The sequence below is a fragment of the Cryptomeria japonica genome, chromosome 5 (assembly GCF_030272615.1).
Source record: "Cryptomeria japonica chromosome 5, Sugi_1.0, whole genome shotgun sequence".
Lineage (NCBI taxonomy): Eukaryota > Viridiplantae > Streptophyta > Pinopsida > Cupressales > Cupressaceae > Cryptomeria > Cryptomeria japonica.
In genome coordinates, this window is record NC_081409.1 from 306,220,083 (window position 1) to 306,240,645 (window position 20,563).

At 35.9% G+C, this 20,563-nt stretch overlaps 1 protein-coding gene across 7 annotated transcripts in view; it reads right to left on the reverse strand.

The window, feature by feature from the left end:
• LOC131066561 (uncharacterized) overlaps positions 1-15,586 on the reverse strand; it is a 190,385-nt gene extending 174,799 nt beyond the window's left edge. For 2 of the 7 annotated variants that reach the window (XM_059221436.1, XM_059221435.1), the window contains exon 1: positions 14,493-14,669. Coding sequence is in view for 3 of the 7 variants with exons in the window: in XM_058001359.2 (XP_057857342.2) it covers positions 14,089-14,221 (133 nt within the window). In the remaining 4 variants the exon portion in view is untranslated. Of the gene's footprint in view, positions 1-12,006; positions 12,150-14,088; positions 14,469-14,492; positions 14,699-15,465 lie in introns of those variants that run through there. The other 5 variants (XM_058001366.2, XM_059221434.1, XM_058001359.2 and 2 more) reach the window with 5 other exon arrangements.
• Positions 15,587-20,563: the final 4,977 nt, after the last annotated feature.

Consider the following 20,563-nt stretch of genomic DNA (forward strand, 5'->3'; position numbering starts at 1 on the left):
ATCAACTACATCTACTTCATCCAATAACATAAACTGAATATTTTCTCAATCATCTTTGCACAATGAAGTAATTGGCTTCACATTCTTGAGATGTTTTTCAATGAATGCAGAAAATTTTTGCTTTTCAAAAATTATTCCAGCTGTGTATTTAAGAAGCTTAATCAATTTCCCCTATAACAATCAATTTCTTCTCTTGCCTCCTGGTATAGTCCAGCACTTGCAAGTTGCAACACCTATCTCCATAGATTTGACTGGTTCAGGATCCAGAATTTTGGATCACGTAAGGAAAATGCTGCAAATTTTTTCCTTCTATATTCCTCAGCTTGATGAAAATTTCATTATAGAGCACAGAGACTCTTCTGAACCATTGTTAAGGAGGTCATGCTTGGTATGAAATGACTTATCTAATCCCAAGAGCAACCAATGACCACTAAAAGCGTGAAGTTTTCTAAAATAGTAACCCTGCTGTGCAGATTTATTTCCATCAAACAGAAAATCCTGCTTTCCTCCAGTTGGAAACCATTCAAACCAATAATAACTAACATGAAGTTTCTATATAGATCATGATTAAGAACTAACGGACAACAGATTATGATTCTCACAATAGAAGCCTTATTAGAATATTCAATTATATTTTAGTCACCTATATTTAGTTCCTTGTTCAATGGTCATTTAGCTTTTTAGTTTTTAGCTCGTTAAGTGTTAACTATTGCTTCTTTATTAAAGATGCATAGTTAAGCTTTTATTTAATTTGCTTTTAAGCTTTATTTAGCTTTTAGCTTTTTAGTCATACACTTTAACGATTTGTTCTTTTTATAGAACATCGTCTTGTAAACACTATATATAAGTTTGTATATCGTTCAATTAATCTATTCAATTATTTTTCATGGTATCAGGGCATGGTTTAAAAAAAAATTTAAAATTTATAATTCTAAAATAATTTCTTATTAAAAAATGTTTTAGTGAAATTTTTCTAAAGTTTTTTTCCCTGGGCAAATTGAATCAAAGAGATTTTTTCAAAGTCTCTTTTCATGGGCGAAACTTTTGATGTTTTTTTTTGGGGCAGTCTTTCTCTGAGATTTTTTCATGAAGATTCGTGGGCAAGCTTTCTGCAGTTCAGTGTTTTTCTAGGCAGTTTTTTTTTTCGCAAGATCGTGGTTTTTGCTAAGGGAGTTCATTTTGTTTCTTTTTTGGGCGTCGTTTCGACCTATATTTCTGAGTTTTCCACAACGGATTTTTCGAGACATCTCTTGGTTTCACTGTATGTGTGCACTTTTTTTGTTTTGGTGGCGATTTTAGCGACTATGATCACGATTTTTTCGCGCTTTCAACCTCAATGATTTGTCTGCGAATTTTGCGGGCCTGTGTGACGCCGAAGGTTTTTTTTCATGGTTCAAGGGGTCTTTCTCCTCTTAAATCGTGATTCTTCTGCATTTGGGCACATTTTTTTTTCCTGCGAGGGCTTTGCTAAGGTCGTGATTTTCGAGGGTTTAAAACCCCCGTTTTTGGTCTGCGGACTTCTTCTGCGATTTTTCCAGTGATTCTAGAATTATTCATCACTCTTTTCTAGGTTCTGCAAAAAAATTCTGGGCTTCGTCTGCAATTTGTTTTCTATTTTTGAAAAAAACAAAAAAATCAGATTCTGTTCTTTTACAAAATGTTAGGGTTTTGCAGATTTTTTCTTTTGCAGATTATTATTTTCTGATTTTTAACCAGAAATTTTTTCAAGGTTTAAATCTGCAAGAAATTTCAATTTTTGGTTTTTTCAGTAGACCTCGTTTTTTGTGCTTAAGAATACAAGAGGGATGGCATCATTGATGAATGTCATGTTGGAAAGCAGTCAGAAGTTCAACAGACAAAAGTTTAATACTTGGAAGCAGAGGATGCTCTCAATTTTTGAGTATTGTTGCCTTGATCAAATTGTTTTGGGCAAGGAATCTCGTCCTACAATAGCAGGTGATGATCAAGACAATCATGATGTGAAGAATCAAGAGGCTGTCATGTTTATCAAGTTATCCATCACAGATGATCAACTCCCTCAGGTGCCTTCAAGTAAAACAACTAAAGAGATCTGGGATCTCTTGAAGGATCTTCATAAAACCTCTGATAAGAGTCTAGCTTTCTTTTTGAAGAATATGATGTTTTCTATCATAATGGATGAAAAGACATCTATCCAAGCACATCTTACGAAGATTAAGGAGATTCGTGACCAGTTGGAAGCTATTGGTCGTACCATGGTGGAAGAGGATATGGTAGTGATCACATTGAAAAGCCTTCCCCGATCTTATGAGCATTTCATTGACACGCTTAATATCTCTTCTACTAGTGTTGATCTGAAGTTTCCTGATCTTTGCACCAAGCTTCTACAACAAGATAGATAGAAGCAGCAGTTTGGTAGAAACAATGTCCATGCAGAACAAGCATTCACTGCCAAGGACAAGGGCAAAGACGAGTACACTCAGAAGAAAGGGCAGCGCAACTCTGAGGAGGGGTTCTCGCAAAGACTCACATGTCACTATTGTGGTGGACCTGGGCATATCCAGAAGTTCTGCAGAAAGAGGTTGGCTGATCAGAAGTCCAACCAGGGAGGGTCTCAGGAGCAACTGCAGGCTCATTTTGCAGAGCGTTCTAAAGAGAAGGAGTCAGCCTTCTATGCTTTTTGATTTTGTCATCGGATGGGTTTTCTGATTTTTCTCCACAAAAAATCATGGGAGGGTTTTGCTTGAATTTTTTCCTCAAAAATCAAGATGTTGTTTTACCGCGTGATGTTTGCTATTTTGCCGCATGAGGTTTGTTGTTTTACCACATGATGTCTGTTGTTTTGCCATGTGATGTCTGATGTTATGCCATGTGATGTCCGATGTCTTGCCGCATGATGACTAGTGTTTTACAGTGTGATGTTTGGGGTTTTACCGCGCAACGTTTCAGGGTATTTACCATTTTTTTCCACAAAAAAATGATGATTTGTATCTTCAGTTTTAGAGGGTTTGCTGATTTTTCCTCAAAATCGTGGTTTTAATTTGGTTACCCAACATCAGGTTGGATGGATTCTGGTATTCTTGGTTATGTTGGCCATGAATGGTCTTCCTCACTCTTGGGAATCTTTCATTCAAGGTATTAGTGGAAGAAATGAATTACTCAAGTTTGATCGATTGAGGGCTGATTGCATTCAAAAGGAAAGCAGATTGGAGGCAAGAGGAATTGGATGTAAATCTCATCATGAAGAAGATCATGTTCTTGCTGCTCATACATCCAAAAGAAAAGGAAGGAGAGGAAACTTAAAAAGGAACAGAGATAGAAATTATGATTCAGCTCCCGAATCTAAGAAAAGAAAGGATCTCTCTAGGGTTCAATGCTTCAGATGTGACAAATTTGATCATTTTGCTAGAGAATGTCCTTCAAGACCCAAGCCTCAAGCTGCTGCAACAAATGTTGGAAATGTTTCTCCTCATAGAGAGCCTAGTGAAAATTCAGAGGGATTCTTATTTATTTCTGCTCTTTCCAGTAACATTCCTACTGACAGTGATACATGGCTTATTGATAGTGGAGCTCCTGCCATATTACTGGTTATCGTGAACACCTCTCCAACTTGAAGGAAAAAGATTCTCATCTTCATGTTATCATTGGTGATGATGCATGTTATTCTGTGAAAGGTGCTGGTTCTACTTCTTTTCAGTTGAATTCTGGTATTCCTCTTCTTCTGAGAGATATTCTCTTTGCTCCTGGTAATAAAAGGAATCTGATTTCTATTTCAGCAATAGAAGACAAAGGTTATCATGTTGCTTTTGTTGATGGAAAAGATCTTGCATGGAAGAAGAACACCAGCATTCAGTCTACACGTGAGATTGGTGTTCGTCATGACAATCTTTACAAGCTTTCAGCTCGTCCTATTCAAGCATTAGCTCATGATTCTACAATCTCAAGTGAGTTGTGGCATAAAAGATTTGGTCATCTAAATTTCAGAACTTTGTCTTCAATGGAGAAGGTAGTTGTTGGTCTTCCAAAGCTGAATCAAAACAATGAAGGTTTCTACAAGGGATGTGCTCTAAGTAAGAATGTTAAGAGTACTTTTCATAGTAATGAGAATAGAGCAAAGGATATTCTAGAGTTAATTCACTCTGATTTATGTGACCCTATGTCAGTTGCTTCCCTTAGTAGTTTTTGGTATTATGTTACCTTCATTGATGATTTCTCTCGAAAGTGTTGGATTTATTTTCTTATGTCTAAAGAATCTAATGAAGTGATGTCCAGTTTTAAAGTATTTAAAGCACTTGTTGAAAATTTATCTAACAAGAAGATAAAGATTCTAAGATCTGATAATGGGGGAGAATATGTTTCTGGTTTATTTCATAACTTTTGTGTTGAAGCTGGGATTAACAAGGAGTTTTGTTAATGGTGTAGCTGAAAGAAAGAACATGACAATTGTTGAGGCAGCGAAGGCTATGATCCATGATCAAAGTCTTCAAACATTTTTATGGGCAGAAGCTTGCAGGACAGCAGTATACATTCAGAACTGTAGTCCTCATCAAATCCTAAACAACATAACTCCAGAAGAAGCTTTTTCAGGTATTAAACCTGACATTAGTCACCTCAGGATTTTTGGATGTCCTGTCTATATTCATGTTCCAAAAGAGAAAAGAACTAAGTTCAAACCTTCAGGAAAGAAAGGCATCTTTGTTGGTTATAGTGAATCTTCAAAAGCATATAGAGACTACATTCCAGGTCAAAAGCAAATTGAAATCAGCAGGGATGTGTCTTTTGATGAAGATGTAGCTTGCAAGAAATCCAAAGAGTTTTACATGGAATCTGATACAGAAGACTTTGAGCTTCCTCAAGATATAGATATGGCTGATCCAGATTTACCTTCAGAGATTCAAAGGGAGAATACAGATTTAGAAGACTCTGCTGATCCTGTTGATCCAATTGATTCTATAGATACTCTTGCAAGTCCCAGTAATATTTCAGCTAATAAGAAAAGACCATTGTGGGCTCGGCACACTATGGAAGAAGCTGAAAAATATGCAGCCCCTCGTGGCACCTTCAGAGAGAGTAAAAGGCCTCATAAGTTTGCAGGATATGTAGCTTTGATGAGTCACTTTATTGCATCCGAGCCTGCTAGTTTTGAAGAAGCCTCAAATCAGGAAGTGTGGAAGGATGCCATGATGGAGGAGTATCAATCTATTATCAAAAATAATGTGTGGGATATTGTTCCTAGGCCCAAAGGTAAATCTGTTGTTTCTTCTAAGTGGCTGTTCAAAATTAAACATGCAACTGATGGGGGTGTAGAAAAATATAAAGCTAGATTTGTAGCTAAAGGTTTTTCACAAAAGGAAGGCATAGACTATGAAGAGACTTTTGCACCTGTAGCATGTTACACTTCTATCAAAACTATTATTGCTATTGCAGCTGTTAAAGGGTGGAAATTGCATCAGATGGATGTAAAGACAGAATTCTTGAACGGTGTAATTGAAGAAGTTTTTATTGAGCAGCCAAATGGATTTGTGATTCATGAGAAAGAATCACATGTATGCAGATTGAAAAAGGCCTTGTATGGCCTTAAGCAAGCTCCACGTGCTTGGTGTGAAAGAATTGATCGATATTTGTTGAGCTTGGGTTTTCTCAAAAATGATGCAGATCCAAATATCTATTTCAAGGTAATTGATGATAAAGCCTTAATTTTAATTCTATATGTTGATGATTTATTTCATACTGGAGAGGATGACCTCATTGCTAGATGTAAGAAAGAGTTAACTTTTGAATTCGAGATGGAAGATCTTGGTTTGATGCATTTTTTTTTTGGTTTAGAAGTGTGGCAAAGACCAAATGAAATCATTTTGGGTCCAGGGAAATATGCCATTGACATTTTGAAAAGATTTGATATATTAGATTGCAAGTCTATGACAACTCCCATGGAAGCAAATCTGAAAAAGTTCATGAAGTTGCAGCTAGTCCAGATTTGGTTGATCCTACTATGTATAGGCAATTGATTGGATCTTTGATGTATTTAGTCAATACAAGGCCTGACATATGTTATGATGTTAACACTCTCAGTCAGTTTATGAGTGAGCCTAGACAGATTCATTTTGTTGCAGCTAAACACATATTGAGATATGTACGTGGTACAATGGGATATGGTCTAAAATATACATCTTGTGGAGGTCTGAAATTGCAAGGTTTTTTTGATTCAGACTGGACAAGATGTGCATCTGACAGGAAGAGCACTTGCGGTTGTTGTTTTAGCTTAGGTTCGGCTATGATTTCCTCGTGCAAGAGGAAGCAATCATGTGTGGCCCAAAGCATAGCAGAAGTTGAATATGTTGCAGCTGCTACAGCAGCTAGAGAGGCAATGTGGCTTTGTAAATTGCTTGCAGGATTGTTTGGACAACCTTTGGAACCTACAGTAATTCATTGTGATAACCAAAGCTATATGAAGCTTTCGGTTAATCTCGTTTTTCATGATAGAACCAAGCATGTGGAAATAAAATATCATTACTTTAGAGATATGGTTCAAAGGAAAGCAGTGGAGCTCAAATACATTTGCACAGAAGAGCAAACAGCAGACATTCTTAACAAGCCACTTCCTAGAGTGAAGTTTTGTTATTTTCGAGATAACCTTGGTATGTAGAGAATGAAGCTCTTGCTGAGAGAGAATCTCTGCTTCAATGAATTTTTTTATATATTGTTAATGAGGTTTTATCTGTGAGAGAGAAGTTCAAGATGAAATCCCTTGTAATGCATTTTTCTCTGTGATGGAGAAATTTGAGGTGAAAGCCCTTGAGGCTCTTTCCACTTATGGGGGTAGCCATAGTAGATGTCATGTTGAGAGACTCCATGACAACATCACGTTGAGTGACTCCGTGATGAGAGCTTGTGATATTTCACCTATGGGAGTAGCCATGGTGAACATCGTGTTGAGTGAATCCATGATGCCTATCACGTTGAGAGAATCCGTGATTAAATTTTGTTGTTTTCATATTTTTTGTTTGTCATGTTGAGAGACTCCATGACTTGAATATCTGTTAATGATATCTTCTTTGTTAAGAGGGAGTGTTAAAGATTGTAACTTCAATAGATATCATGCCTACCGTATTTATGGATTTCTCAAGCTCTAGATTTGATTTTGATATTCTTCACCGTTTGTTAGAAGCTGGAAAAATGTTTCGGTTTTGTTCTACATCTGTCACTACTCATCGAAGACTTTGTATGTCACTGTCCTTGTATTAGCTGGAAAAATGTTTCTTTTATTTCGTTGAAATTTGCCGACTGATGGTGTATGTCGATGTGTAACTGACATCATTCTTAATGATTGGCTTTCCGCCTTCTTCTTCATGGGATTTATCGGGTCTTGGGGTATGTTATTTATTCATATGTCATGGCACATATAGAAGATGATCGACATTTTGTTTTAATAATCTTTTGATAAAAATCTCAAGACTTGAATGCTGTGAATTTGTATCTACTCTAATCTTCCGAGATAATCATTTATGTCCGGCTGTGAACATTGGTGTGTTAAGATTTGTTCTATTAGCATCTTCTTCTACCTTATTTTGTAAGCAGTTTTCTGATAGTCGTCTTCTATTTGAGCATTATCAATCATTGTTAAATGATTGTCTTCTAAGTGTGAGAGTTATGTACTTATTTTGAGCTTTCAATAAAATCTATTTTTGGTGTGGCTGGGTTTTTTCACCCTCGGGTGGAGGGTTTTCCCAGGATAAATTGTTGTGTTCTTGTTCTCTTAAGCTTTCTTAGGTTCTATTATCTGAGTTTATAGCTTTCTGGTTCTAATTTTAACAAGAATGACCATTAAGGGAGGGTATTAGAATATTTAATTATATTTTAGTCACCTATATTTAGTTCCTTGTTTAATGGTCATTTAGCTTTTTAGTTTTTAGCTCGTTAAGTGTTAGCTATTGCTTCTTTATTAAAGATGCATAGTTAAGATTTTATTTAATTTGCTTTTAAGTTTTATTTAGCATTTAGCTTTTTAGTCATACACTTTAACGATTTGTTCTTTTTATAGAACATCGTCTTGTAAACTCTATATATACGTTTGTATATTGTTCAATTTGTTGATGTAAGTAGCTAGGTCGGAGCCCTTCTAGGGCCGACCTAGCACACCTAAAGTGTGTATGAGCCTACCAAAGCATAAAACGTGTTTGTATTAATAAAGCCCTAAATTCGGCGGTACATGTAACCTAGGTTACCGGGTTCGCCTCCGGGTCCGTGGTACGGGTCCAGTTCAACCTGGGTTCGACCAGGGTTCGAAAAACCCAGAGTGGGTCGAACCCAATCGAACCCGGGCGGACCTAGTCAAACCCGAGCGGCTAGGCGGCCCGTAAAGTCAAAAAACAAAGCAAATTTAATTTTTTTTTCAATTCCTCCTTGTAAAAAGTGAAAGTAATAACCTAAAAAAGCAGAAAATTAGACGTCTTAAAAAGCAAAAAATCGATGCACGCCATGGAGTTCCGTGTGGGTTTGAAGGTTGTGATTTGGTGTTGGCGGCGGGAGCGCTGCCCCTCGACCCCACCCTGTACCGCGACAGGGAGCGCGCCCTAGGCGTTGCCCCGGGACCCTGCGAAGGGCGCTGCCCCTCGACCCCGCTGGGGGCGCTGCCCCCAGACCCCCGCAAGGGGCACTGCCCCTTGACCCCGTTGGGGGCGTTGCCCCAAACCCCCATTAGAGAATCCATTTAATGATCAAACTTTAAATTGTTGAAAGTTGAAACAATGATACTTGAATATTTTATCATTTTGATATTAAACTTGATGTATATGATGTTGTTATGGTATGATCATGATGCTATGATTACAAGTTTATGTTGGTTTTGTTGTTTATATGATGCTATGTGACATGCTAATCTTAATTCATGCTTATAGGTTGCATATATATATAATTTACATGTTTTTGTACTAACGAACCCAAACCCCTTTTCAAAATTTTGCCATACCGACATACCGGGTTCTTCGAACCCGAACCAGTGCCCGGACCCGAACCGGTAACTTAGCATGTAACTTATGGATTCACCTTGCAACTAGCACATTTTGTTAACCCTACCCCATCTTGCCTAGCGTGTGGGATTATTTGGTTTTGGTGCCACTTATATTTTGTATTGTAATTAGAATCCTAGCCGACCTAAGGCAAATTGATGCCTAGAGTCTCATATATATGTAATGCTAATGTCATTGTTAAGACACATTCAGCAAACACATTCCTATCTGCCATAAGCGAATTACTTCAGTGATCAGCAAATTATGATCAGAGATCAGCGAACATCAAGCATAAGATCTATCACACTCATATGCATCTAATCTTTGCACCTGTGAATCACCCTAGGGCAGCAAACACTTGCAAAGTCAGCAAATTGAGGTTCTTCTATCAGCGAGTTTATCTAAAGGAGAGCAAATTTATGTTACTGCTGGAAACATCATCTGAAGGCTGAGCAAAGACATTTCTGGGCTATCGAACCTGAATCAAGCTGGGCGAATATCATTCTAAGTCTGCTGAAGTTGTTCCCAGGCTGTTGAACCTGCTATACTGCCGAATACCTGTGCTTGCTGTGCAATCGCTCTCAAGGACAAGCAAACCTCAACTAAGACCACTGAATCACAGGCTGGGCGTCATTATCAAGTTTGGATATCTAATCTGCATTATATCAGATAAGTTATGTGTTGTGCCCTAGCTGGGTGAAGATGTATTAAGCTATTGTGAATAATCTAATCAGATCCGCATTTATTGTTGCTGGGTTTTTCCTCCAAGAGGGAGGTTTTCCCAGGGTATCACTGTGTTATACTGTTGAGACATGGACCAGCTAGGACTCGAACCTAGGACCTTCCATATGCTGTTGGAGTGCTCTACCATTGAGCTACTGGCCCCTCTTGGACCAGTCCATCGTCGGTCCGGGTGTGGCTTATTTCCAACACCAACACCCCCCCTTAAGCCACACCTCTCGTGTGCTTGGGGCTCCTAGCCTGGACCTGGCTCTGATACCATGTTGAGACATGGACCAGCTAGGACTCGAACCTAGGACCCTCCATACGCTGCTGGAGTGCTCTACCACTGAGCTACTGGCCCCTCTTGGACCAGTCCATCGTCGACCCGGGTGTGGCTTATTTCCAACACCAACATATACGTCTCTCTTGTGTTCTCTGTTATTTACTGTCTATCTGATTGCTAAGATTAACATAAAATCAACACAATTAATCTATTCAATTATTTTTCAAGCCTTACTGACTCCAAGATTCTCATAGGATTGCAGTTTATTTTGCAGTTCTTTTGAAGAACAACTGAATATATTTGGGCATTCTTTGTAAAGTTTCCCAAGCTCCCACGTTGTAAATCCAATGTTGCTCAAAGTTGAAACAGATGCAAGCAAGCTTGTTTATCTTTAATAAACAATTGATGTGGAGGCAACAAGCTATGGATATCGCAAGGCTTTATACCAATGCTTTCAAAGAAGGGCTCAAAAACTCATTAATTGTATTATAAATCAGATGTTTCTTAAAGGCTCAGATTTAGTTCTTCTATCGATGTACACTGGATAGCAGCTTGTGTATAAAACATGGGCATCTAGGCTAATATCTCTGGCATTAGTACAGTTCAAATCCCTTGTATAGTATGGGTAATCTTAAAGTACTTGCTAAACCTGGTGTTTTACATTCACTGGGATTTCAGCCTGGAGCTCTACAGCTGCTTTCCCAGGTCTGAACAAAAGTTGAAGGCAACAGTTTTAAGTTTTAAGTAACGAAAATCCCAGCAAACCCGCTTCTGTGTAGAAAATGAAAATTTAGGATGAAGCACATATTTTCAGAATGCCCGCTGAAACATGGGTAGGTCATACATTAGGGTTTATTCCTGAAACAGACAATGGGGAGTATATCACAATGATCAGAGCCAAAATCAGTGGTATTGAACGACTTTTTAAAATGGAACCCATTTGTGGGCAATGATACAAAAGAAATGAATATGAACAAAATAAAGTTCTCTGGAAATTAATCAGTGATATGCAGAAAATGGATATATGTTAGTAGAGAGAAAATATTAAGCATTCTAAAAAACATAACTCTATGCTATAACTGTTCAAGTTAAAAACGAAAATATAGACAACAATAGAGTAGTAGCAAGAGCTTTTATATGAATGATGTAGAGATTGTGCATAACAAATAGTTGTAAGTAATCAATGTTGTAGAAATCGTGTTAAAATCTGTAGGCTAGTAGTAAGAGCTTTGTATGAATAATGTAGAGATTGTGCATAGCGAATAGTTGCAAGTAATCGGTAGAAATTGTGTTGAAATCTGTAGGCTTTTGAGAAGTGGATAGAACATTAATTTATCAAAACATATGTAAATGGAAATATGATGTGAAGCTTGCGCCAGTACAACAATCAACTGCAACTAATTATGACAAGAAAATAAAAGAAATCTCAAATGTTTTACATTCCAAATCTCTTCCCCAATTTTTTGTTACCTACTTTGGTCTCACATATTATTTCACAGGTTCGAGTCACATTTATTGCTTGATTTGTATTCCAAAAGCTACTGTGGCCCTATAGTCACCATTCATATCAGATAACATTTAACATCCTAAGCAAAAAGAAGGCTATGCTTACATGATGTACAAATGATTTGGAGACCATCTAAGAACTTGCCTTGTTATACTGAAAAATGGATTCAAGGAGTCCCATTTTGACATGGGCAGGCATCCACCCATGAATCCAATCTAGAAGAAATTTTCTTCACAAAGGGATGACAAGGTTGCTTTAAGTTATATAACTTGGTCTTGCAATGACCCGCCCAATCTTAATTTCAATTGTTCAAAAGTTGTATGTTGATATGCAAAACAACAGTAGACTAACATTACTAATTTTGTAATCTAAAATCTATTATTATGGAGTATAGAATAGCTAATAATAACTCAATATATATTTCAATTCAAACACAGACACAAGCATTAAAAACACATTGTGAAATAGCTTTATTGTTTTTCATTAGTTAACACTGAATAGGGCACCTTATGCTTGTTGTCGCCATCTAAAAAAGTCCATTTTCCTCAACGATGGGTACATGGATGATGCAACCATAGTTTGGGGATGTATCAATGTGCAAGAAATATTGCCAAAAACTAACAAGCACCACTTGAAACTTGAAAATGCAAATATATATGATTTATAGAATTTGCTAGCAGCGGGCTTTCAAGATCCTACTAAAAGACAAGAATCAAGTTAAAATTAGTCCATACTAGATAGTGACTAACAGTTCCTCACTCTTTATTGGTTGCAAAGTGCAATCCTACTTATGGCTACACACACAGTGAAAGTCTAAAATAATGCATAACAAGAAATGTTTAAGCAGAATTTTGCTGTAGCCCAAGAATTATTTTTTCAAACCTTGCTAGCTAAACCTTTTGGCATATATTTTAACATGTTTTAAGTGACCAAATACAGAAAGTAGTTCAAGCGTCTAACTTTGATTCTTAAGCCCACTTATTTACTGGTAAGATTTATAGCCTGAATTTGAGTGTTCTGTTCACTTACTCAAAGTGCAATATTCAGAACTTGGAATATCTGTTTAATCTTAGAATTAACTGAGGATTTTTTTGCCAATGTTTTTGTTTTGAAGGAACAATTTATGATGATATTTAGGAAATAGCACAAAACAATGTTATTTCATTTTAGCATTATTAAATATCAGGTTTTTTGGGCTTTGTTTTATTTTATTTTCTCAGATTTGAATTTTTTTCAGATTTTTTCTGGGATTATATCCTTTGAAAAATGGATTTGTAGTCATTGCAACTGCAATAAGGTTAAGATGTAAATATTTAGCTGGATTACAAGTATTACAGTAGATATTTAGTTTAATAAAATGATATTAAATAATATTATAGATTAGCATATATAGTTTCTTGATTTAACTGTGTGAGTTTTTTTTTCTGACAACATTTTTTTTTCTGAATCAAATTCATAAACAATGAATATTAGTATCTTATAGTGCAGAAATTACATGTCTCCAAGTATAAAAGATGTTAAATGAGAACCAGAGATAAGATTTAGGAGTTGCCTATTTTTTATAAGATTGCAAAATGAGGTACATCCAAGCTTTGTCATGATGTTGAAATATGGGTACAAAATTTAAACAACATATAAGTTAAAAAAAAAAAAATTCCCTCGTACGGAACTGGATCTCATATGAAAGTTTGGGATGTGGCTTGCCCTGTGACATAAAACATCATCTTATACATTTTCAGCATTTTCTTTGCAGCTCAAATATTACATACATTTTATTTTGATAATAAGAACTGAAAGAAAGCCATTAGAAGATTTATAATGCAAATATCTTACTAATTTAGCAATTTTATGGATATTTAGTTTTCTGAATTGAAACGAGATGTAAGAAGTCCTAGGTCCTAGGTAAAAAAGGTTTAGGATTATTTTAGGTATTAAAAATGAACGAGAAATCATATTTTTTTTGCGTGGGCTCTGCACATTGTTGATTATATACATTTGACACTTTAATTTATATTTCCCATTGCTTTTTAAGTTGGCAAGTGGGTTATACTCAACTAATAGATTGGTGATGTTGGTTGTAGGGGTTTGTAAGTACTGAAGCCTGAAGCACTGGTGGTTGTTTTATTTTGTTGATTCTGGGCATTTGGTAGTTCGGATACTGAAGAGGTAGTCAGTCATAAATGGTGGCAAAATTCCGCCGGAAGCCTCGTGGCAGGGGAAGGCGAGGGAGGAATGTGCAAGCGAGTCAAAAACCCCATGTCAAGCAAAATCAGGGGTATATGGAAGCTAAGAAACGAAGGAAAAGAGGGTTTAGTGAAGGTTCAGATAGTTCTGATGAAGATTTTATCACAAAAGCGGACAGGCTCACAAGGAGTAGAATAAAGAGCAGCTGGGTCATGAGCACTATGAAAAATTGGGGATTTATAGTTCAAACAAAACAGAAGCAAGCGATTACTTTCAACCAAAAATTCAATAATAGAATGATTCAAGATTAAAATCAAATGCAATCATTCAATATTAAAACCAGGCCCTGATACCTATAACTAGATTTCTACGGGCTTCGTAAAATAAATAAATCAGTACCATACCTAAAAACCCTTGCTTGGCCCCTCGTCTGCTCTTTCTCAGCCCTTGCTCAAACACAGTGAAAGCAATAAACAATACGAGTTTAAGAAAAAAAATCTCATCAAAATAAATTGTGGCGAGTCTGAAATGTTTCATCAAAAATGATGAACTGGTGTACTGCAGCTGTATAGTATTAGGACTTAAACACTTTTTTTTTTTTTTTTAATAATTAAAACGAATAAAACCACTAGGAAAAATATAAGAGCCAATCAGAAAAAAGCAAAAAATAAACAAAAATACTATTTATGAAATCTACATATTAGAAACCTAAGTCACCGCATTCGCCGAATTTCCAGCTTCAGATTCGAAATTCGGCTAATATATAAAAAATAAATAAAATTCGGAAAAGTTCGCTTGAAATTCGTACATCAAAATGAATCGTTTTATTTGAATCTGCCATTGAAGCTTTTTAGTTGTCAATCCTGTTGCTATTCCTGTGCCGTGAGGCCCTAGCCAGCCGTCGTTATTCCCGTGCCCAGTTGGCCCTATTCGCGCGCTGTGTCAATCCCTGCCCAGCTGTGACTATTTCCCTCGCGTTTGGAGTGCACTTTCCCTCCGTAGTATAGTTTTTCGATTACAATTTTTGTTTCATTTTTTAATGATTTTCTCCTTACATTAAGATTAATGTTATTTTAATATGCTTACTAGTTATTAGTTGTCTATATTAAATAGATTTGAATTTATTTATTGTTTTATAATTTTAATTTATATTAAACTTTTATAAAAAATTAATATTTAGTATGTTTAATTGATTATTATTTTAATTTATTTTGTATCTGTTTATAATGATTTCGAAAGTTATTAATATTAAATAGATTTAAATTTATTTATTGTTTTATAATTTTAATTTATATTATTTTTTTATTAAAATAAATATTTAATATATTATATTGATTATTATTTTATTTTATTTTTAATCTGTTTATAAAAATTCCAAATCTATTTTGCAATCTTATACTATTTCGATAATTTATGAGATATGTTACTTATATTTAAATAAAAAATTTATATATGACGAATTTAATGTCGATTTTTTTTCCTCAATTTTTTGCCCTTGCCGAATTTCATCCGAATTTTATGGTTACCGAACTCGAACTCGAATTCGAATGCGGTGACTTAGTTAGAAACTATAGAAAAGCAAAAAAAATTACTTTTAATTTGGGAAAGAGCTCAACTGAAAACATTAGTTCCCTGCCTATTTATGGCAGGGACTAAAAATTCAACATACATTGTAAATATCAAAATTGATGTTACGATGGAATTACAAATCAATACAGGTGTCCAAAATGACCAATACATTGAGCAGTCGTGAGATTAATCCATTTTAAAATCGAACTTACTTGAAATACTATTGTGCGAATAGAGGACAGAGCTCGTTAATTCCCTTTACGTTTTGTGCTGCACCGTCTCTTCGTATCAGATGCACGCGGAGGGAGATTGGATTTTGGATTTCATTCAAGGGCTTTATCAGGGTTTAAGGAGTCCCTCGTCTCCACTGATGAAGTTTTGTTTTAATTTTATCGGATACGGAAAAAAATTACAATAAAGAAGTCAATCTAAATGGAAGGAGGTGTAGACAAAACTTTAAAATGGATGAATTGATAATAAATTCTTAAATAAAATTTTACTTAAATCTTAAATATATACTACCACTTATAGTGGTGAATGAAGGAAGTAATTTTCTTATGTGAATTTTAAAAGTTCAATTAGATATGATTGATATCATCTTAAAGGTGTCTAAGAGTTTGAAACAATTAAAACCATTAGATTTAAAAACAACCAAAATCTCATCCAATACAAGAAACTTTATATATATGTCTTTAGTTCTCAAGATCAACTAAATTCCTTTTTATTTTAAATTGTTTTCTTGCTAGAAGTTATTTTTAAAAATAAAGTAGTATATTTTTTATTTGATATTTAAAATATTTAATTTTATTTAATTTACTAATCATTTAAAAATTCTAATATAAAATGATTTGCATGTAAAAAAATTATGAATTTTAAAATTAATTGTAACCTTTAAAAAAAATGTGGTGATTTGGTTAATAATTTTAAATCCAATAATACTTAATCCCACATAAAAATAGAATTGTACTTAAAAATACATATGATTTTAAAAAATGTGTATTATTAATGCCAGATTTATAGTTAAGTTATTATGCACAATACAGTTTCCAACATATAATTTAATACAGTATCCAAGATGTAATTTAAATAATGTGAGAACATACCCTAACCAACTACATAATACATCATTCAAGATATGATAAATCTTAGGGTGAGAATTTGGATTGTGATTCGATTAATATTAATGTTGTTTGTATTATATTTTTAGGTACATATTTTATAGATATTTTGATTCTATATATACATAAATGAATAGAAGGAAATGGAGAAAAAAGGAGCTCTACAAAAACCGTTAACCAACAATGGCTGATCTGGAGGGAGTAGTAATAACCCGGAGGAGATTTGCATAGATGTCACAGAGGAACTGGAAGAGGATGCGGTCCTCTGGGAAAAGCATGCAGTCATTGCTAAGATAATCAGGGTAAATTGGACAAGAAAGGAAATTAAAAAATGGGTAGAATGCAATTGGGGGATGCGGACAGTCACCAAGTTTATCCCAAAAGGTTTTTTTGTGGTTTTGTTCGAGGAGGGCAAGGATAGAGATCAAATCCTCAACGAGGAGAATTGGTTTGCGAATGATCATGCAATTTATCTACAACCATGGTCTTCGAACTTTGACCCCTTATCGTTAGTCGTCTACTCTGCACTGGTTTGGATTCGCTTATACAATCTCCCCATTGAGTACTAGAGCGAGAATGTCTTGGAGAAGATCGGTAGGACCCTGGGGACCCTTTTGGAAGTAGACTTCGATGAAGAGGTAGACCTCTGTAACATTGCTCGTATGAGGATAGTTGCGGTTAAAAGGATTCCAACAACCTTGACTCTTATAACAGCAAGCGGAGAATGGAGACAACAAGTGGAAATAGAAAAAGAAATTAAGCAGTGTCCTAGATGCAGGAGCAAATTCCATGGACGGGAGGCTTGCAAGGTGTTTGTGAGGAAGGCCAGGAAAGTCATTAGAAATCAGCCCCAGGTCTGGAGGCGCAAGAAGAGTATAAAAACGATTATAGACCAAGAAGGAAAGAAACCTGAAGAAGAAGGGCAGATTTGAAACCAAGATCAGAACCCTTCAACTTCCCCAGTTTCAACACCCTGTCAGTTGAAAGCAAACGATGAGGAAGAAAAGGTCTTGGTCCTAGGTGACTGCAACGATGGTCCGAGTTTGAATAATAGAGCAGTTGGGGAAACTGATGTTACATTTCACCCAAATTTTAACCTGTCATGCAGAGGTTTGTCTGATACTGAATATGAATTTGAAAAAGGCATGGATGATGGTTTTCTACAAGATGATGAATTGGAAAATATTGACCCAAGGTGCATCAGTCAGTCAGCTAATGCCCTGTTGGGGAAGGCCAAAGGTCTCAGAGGTAGAAGGAGCAATAAGCAGAAAAGAGAAGAGAGAACAGGGGAAAAAGGAGTCATCAACGTACTAGAATTTATGAAGAAAGCCAAGGGAGATAGGTTCTCCCTTGGCAAAAGATGAAAATCACTTCTTGGAATGTCAGGGGCTTGACGGCCCCTGACAAGAAATGCTTTGTCAAGCGGTTTTTGTCTATTCACAACCCTGATGTGTTACTTTTACAAGAGACCAAGCTTGGTGGAGAAAAAATGGGGCAATTTATCAATTCATGCTCCAAATGGGATGGGGTTTTCCAGGATGCAAGAGGCTCGTCAAGGGGTCTTGGAATGGTGTGGAATCCGGCAAAGGCTGAGGTGAATCCGATTGCCTCCCATGAGAATTGGATGGCATGTGAGATCAAAGCTATCGGCACAGATTTACGGTTCCCAATTTTTAATGTTTATGGTTCGACGAAGACTGAAGATAAATTGAAAGTCTGGAGAGAAATTACATTACAAGCTGACCTAGGTGAATTAGATAGAGCCATCATAGCAGGGGATTTCAATGCTTTGCTGGACGTGGATGACAAAGAAGGGGGGGTCAAAAAATGCTCAAAAGTTATGGAGGATTTCAAAGAATTCATAGAACAAAACAAGCTTATTGACATCATACCAAAAAATGGTAAATTTACCTTGACAAATAAAAGGCTAAATTTCTTTAAAATATCGGAAAGATTGGATCAATTTTTTGCTGGAGAGTGGTGGTTGTTTGGGGATAGGGTATTGGAAACATGCATTGTCCCCCAATGTGGCTCGGACAATTTACCAGTTTCGCTATCAATCAGCAAGGAGAACCACAAGCATAGAGGTTATTTCAAATTTCTAAGTATATGGTGGAGTGACCCTAGCTTCAAAGACAAACTCAGAGAATGGTGGTTGGAAGGGAACAACTTCACAAGCACTCTGAGCTTCAGATTTGTCAAGAGACTGCAGTTATTAAAACATAAGATCAAGATATGGAACAAACTGTCCTTCAAAAAAATCTTCTCAGAAAAATTGAGATTAGAGGAAGAACTTGAATCACTAAACCAAACGGTGATGATGGCTAGGATGACCAGAGAGGATTTTCTACTTGAAAATGAGTTGAAAAAGGAGTACAATGAGGTACTTAAAAGAGAAGAAATCTATTGGAGGGACAAGTCGAGAGAACTCTAGATCTCAAAAGGGGACCGCAACAGAAAAAAAATTCATGCTTCCTCCAAAGCCAGAAGAATTCATAACAAGATCAGTGCCATCAAGGATGAAAATGGGCAGTGGTAGATGGATGACGAGGATATTCAGAGAACAGCCCTTCATCATTTTCAAAGACTTCTAGGAAATACTGCAGTGGGAGGTTGTAATCTGCAAAATAGATTGTTAGAATACAACAAACATATATATAGAGAAGTAATCTAAATTGCAATCTAAATTTAAAATACTTACTTAACATAATCACAACTTTTATCTAATAAAAAGGATATGATTGCCATACGAAAGTATGTCCTTAGGTGGCCGTGAAGCTCGCCTTCTTGGAACCCATCTTGGTTCCAAGCCCTCCAGGAAGTCGAAGGTGAATTCGACTCCTGTCTTGAATGTAATTTCTTACATCCAAGCCCTCCAGGAAATCGAAGGTTATTTTGACTCCTGTCTTGAATGTAATTTCTTACATCCAAGCCCTCCAGGAAATCGAAGGTTAATTCGACTCCTGTCTTGAATGTAATTTCTTACATCTAATCCCTCCAAGAAATCGAAGGTTAATTCGACTCCTGTCTTGAATGTAATTTCTTACATCCAAGCCCTCCAGGAAATCGAAGGTTAATTTGACTCCTGTCTTGAATGTAATTTCTTACATCCAAGCCCTCCAGGAAATCGAAGGTTAATTTGATTCCTGTCTTGGGTGTAACCTCTTACACCCAAGCCATCCAAGGAAGACCTTATGTCAATTCCTTGCCTTGGATGATGCATCCCATCATCCAAGTCCTTAGAGGGGACCGGCCAGATCCATCTCTTCTTGGATGAACTTAGTCAACCAAGCCATATATATGCATATAGATATTCAGTATATACTGCCCTCTAGGGATTATCATAATCCCTCCATTAGGCTAAGGGAATTTCTTCCCTATAACCTTCATCATATAATCACATTAATATTACATTTTATAATTCATTATTGTTTTCCATTCCATAATTTACGTCTTCATTTACATATTCTTTAATCTTTCTAATGATCCTAAATATACATACATATTCTACATAGATTCCTATCTTTATTGCTACATTCATATAAGTAATCATTAGAGATATAAGTATTCATAAAAATGCATGTGTGTGTGTGTGGCATAGACGTCCACGCACATATATACCTTAAGACTTCTTAACCCCTCTTACCTGTACGCAGATTGTAGCCTGCGGTTGGAGTTCGCACTTTAGATGTCGCCTACAGATTGGGAGGCATACCATAAAGAACACAGATGTTACTTCCTGTAACTTGATAACAATTCTGATCTGGTCTTATCAATGGTGATGTCACTGGATGCTTTTGATTCATTCCCTTTATATCTCTCAATTTGAGGGAGAGATCACGTCTCTTCATCATGTATGCCCTTTGGCAAGAGACATACCCTTTCACCATTAGCACCCTTTGAAAGAGTGTAACTCTTCATTATTTCTACCATTTGAAAGGGACACAACCTTTCATAATCAGATCTGCACTTATTATTTAAATCAAACATGCACTTCTCATCACCAAATTATCCTCCCTCTCAAATGAGGGTTTTTTCTCCCTTTTATATATCATTGTTGAGGGAGTCACAACTTTTCCTTTCATGTCTTTTGACTTTTCATTAACTTAATTAAATTTTTATTAATCATATTTAATTATATCATTTTATATTTTAATTTTATTATTATCATTTATTATTAAATTCTATTTCA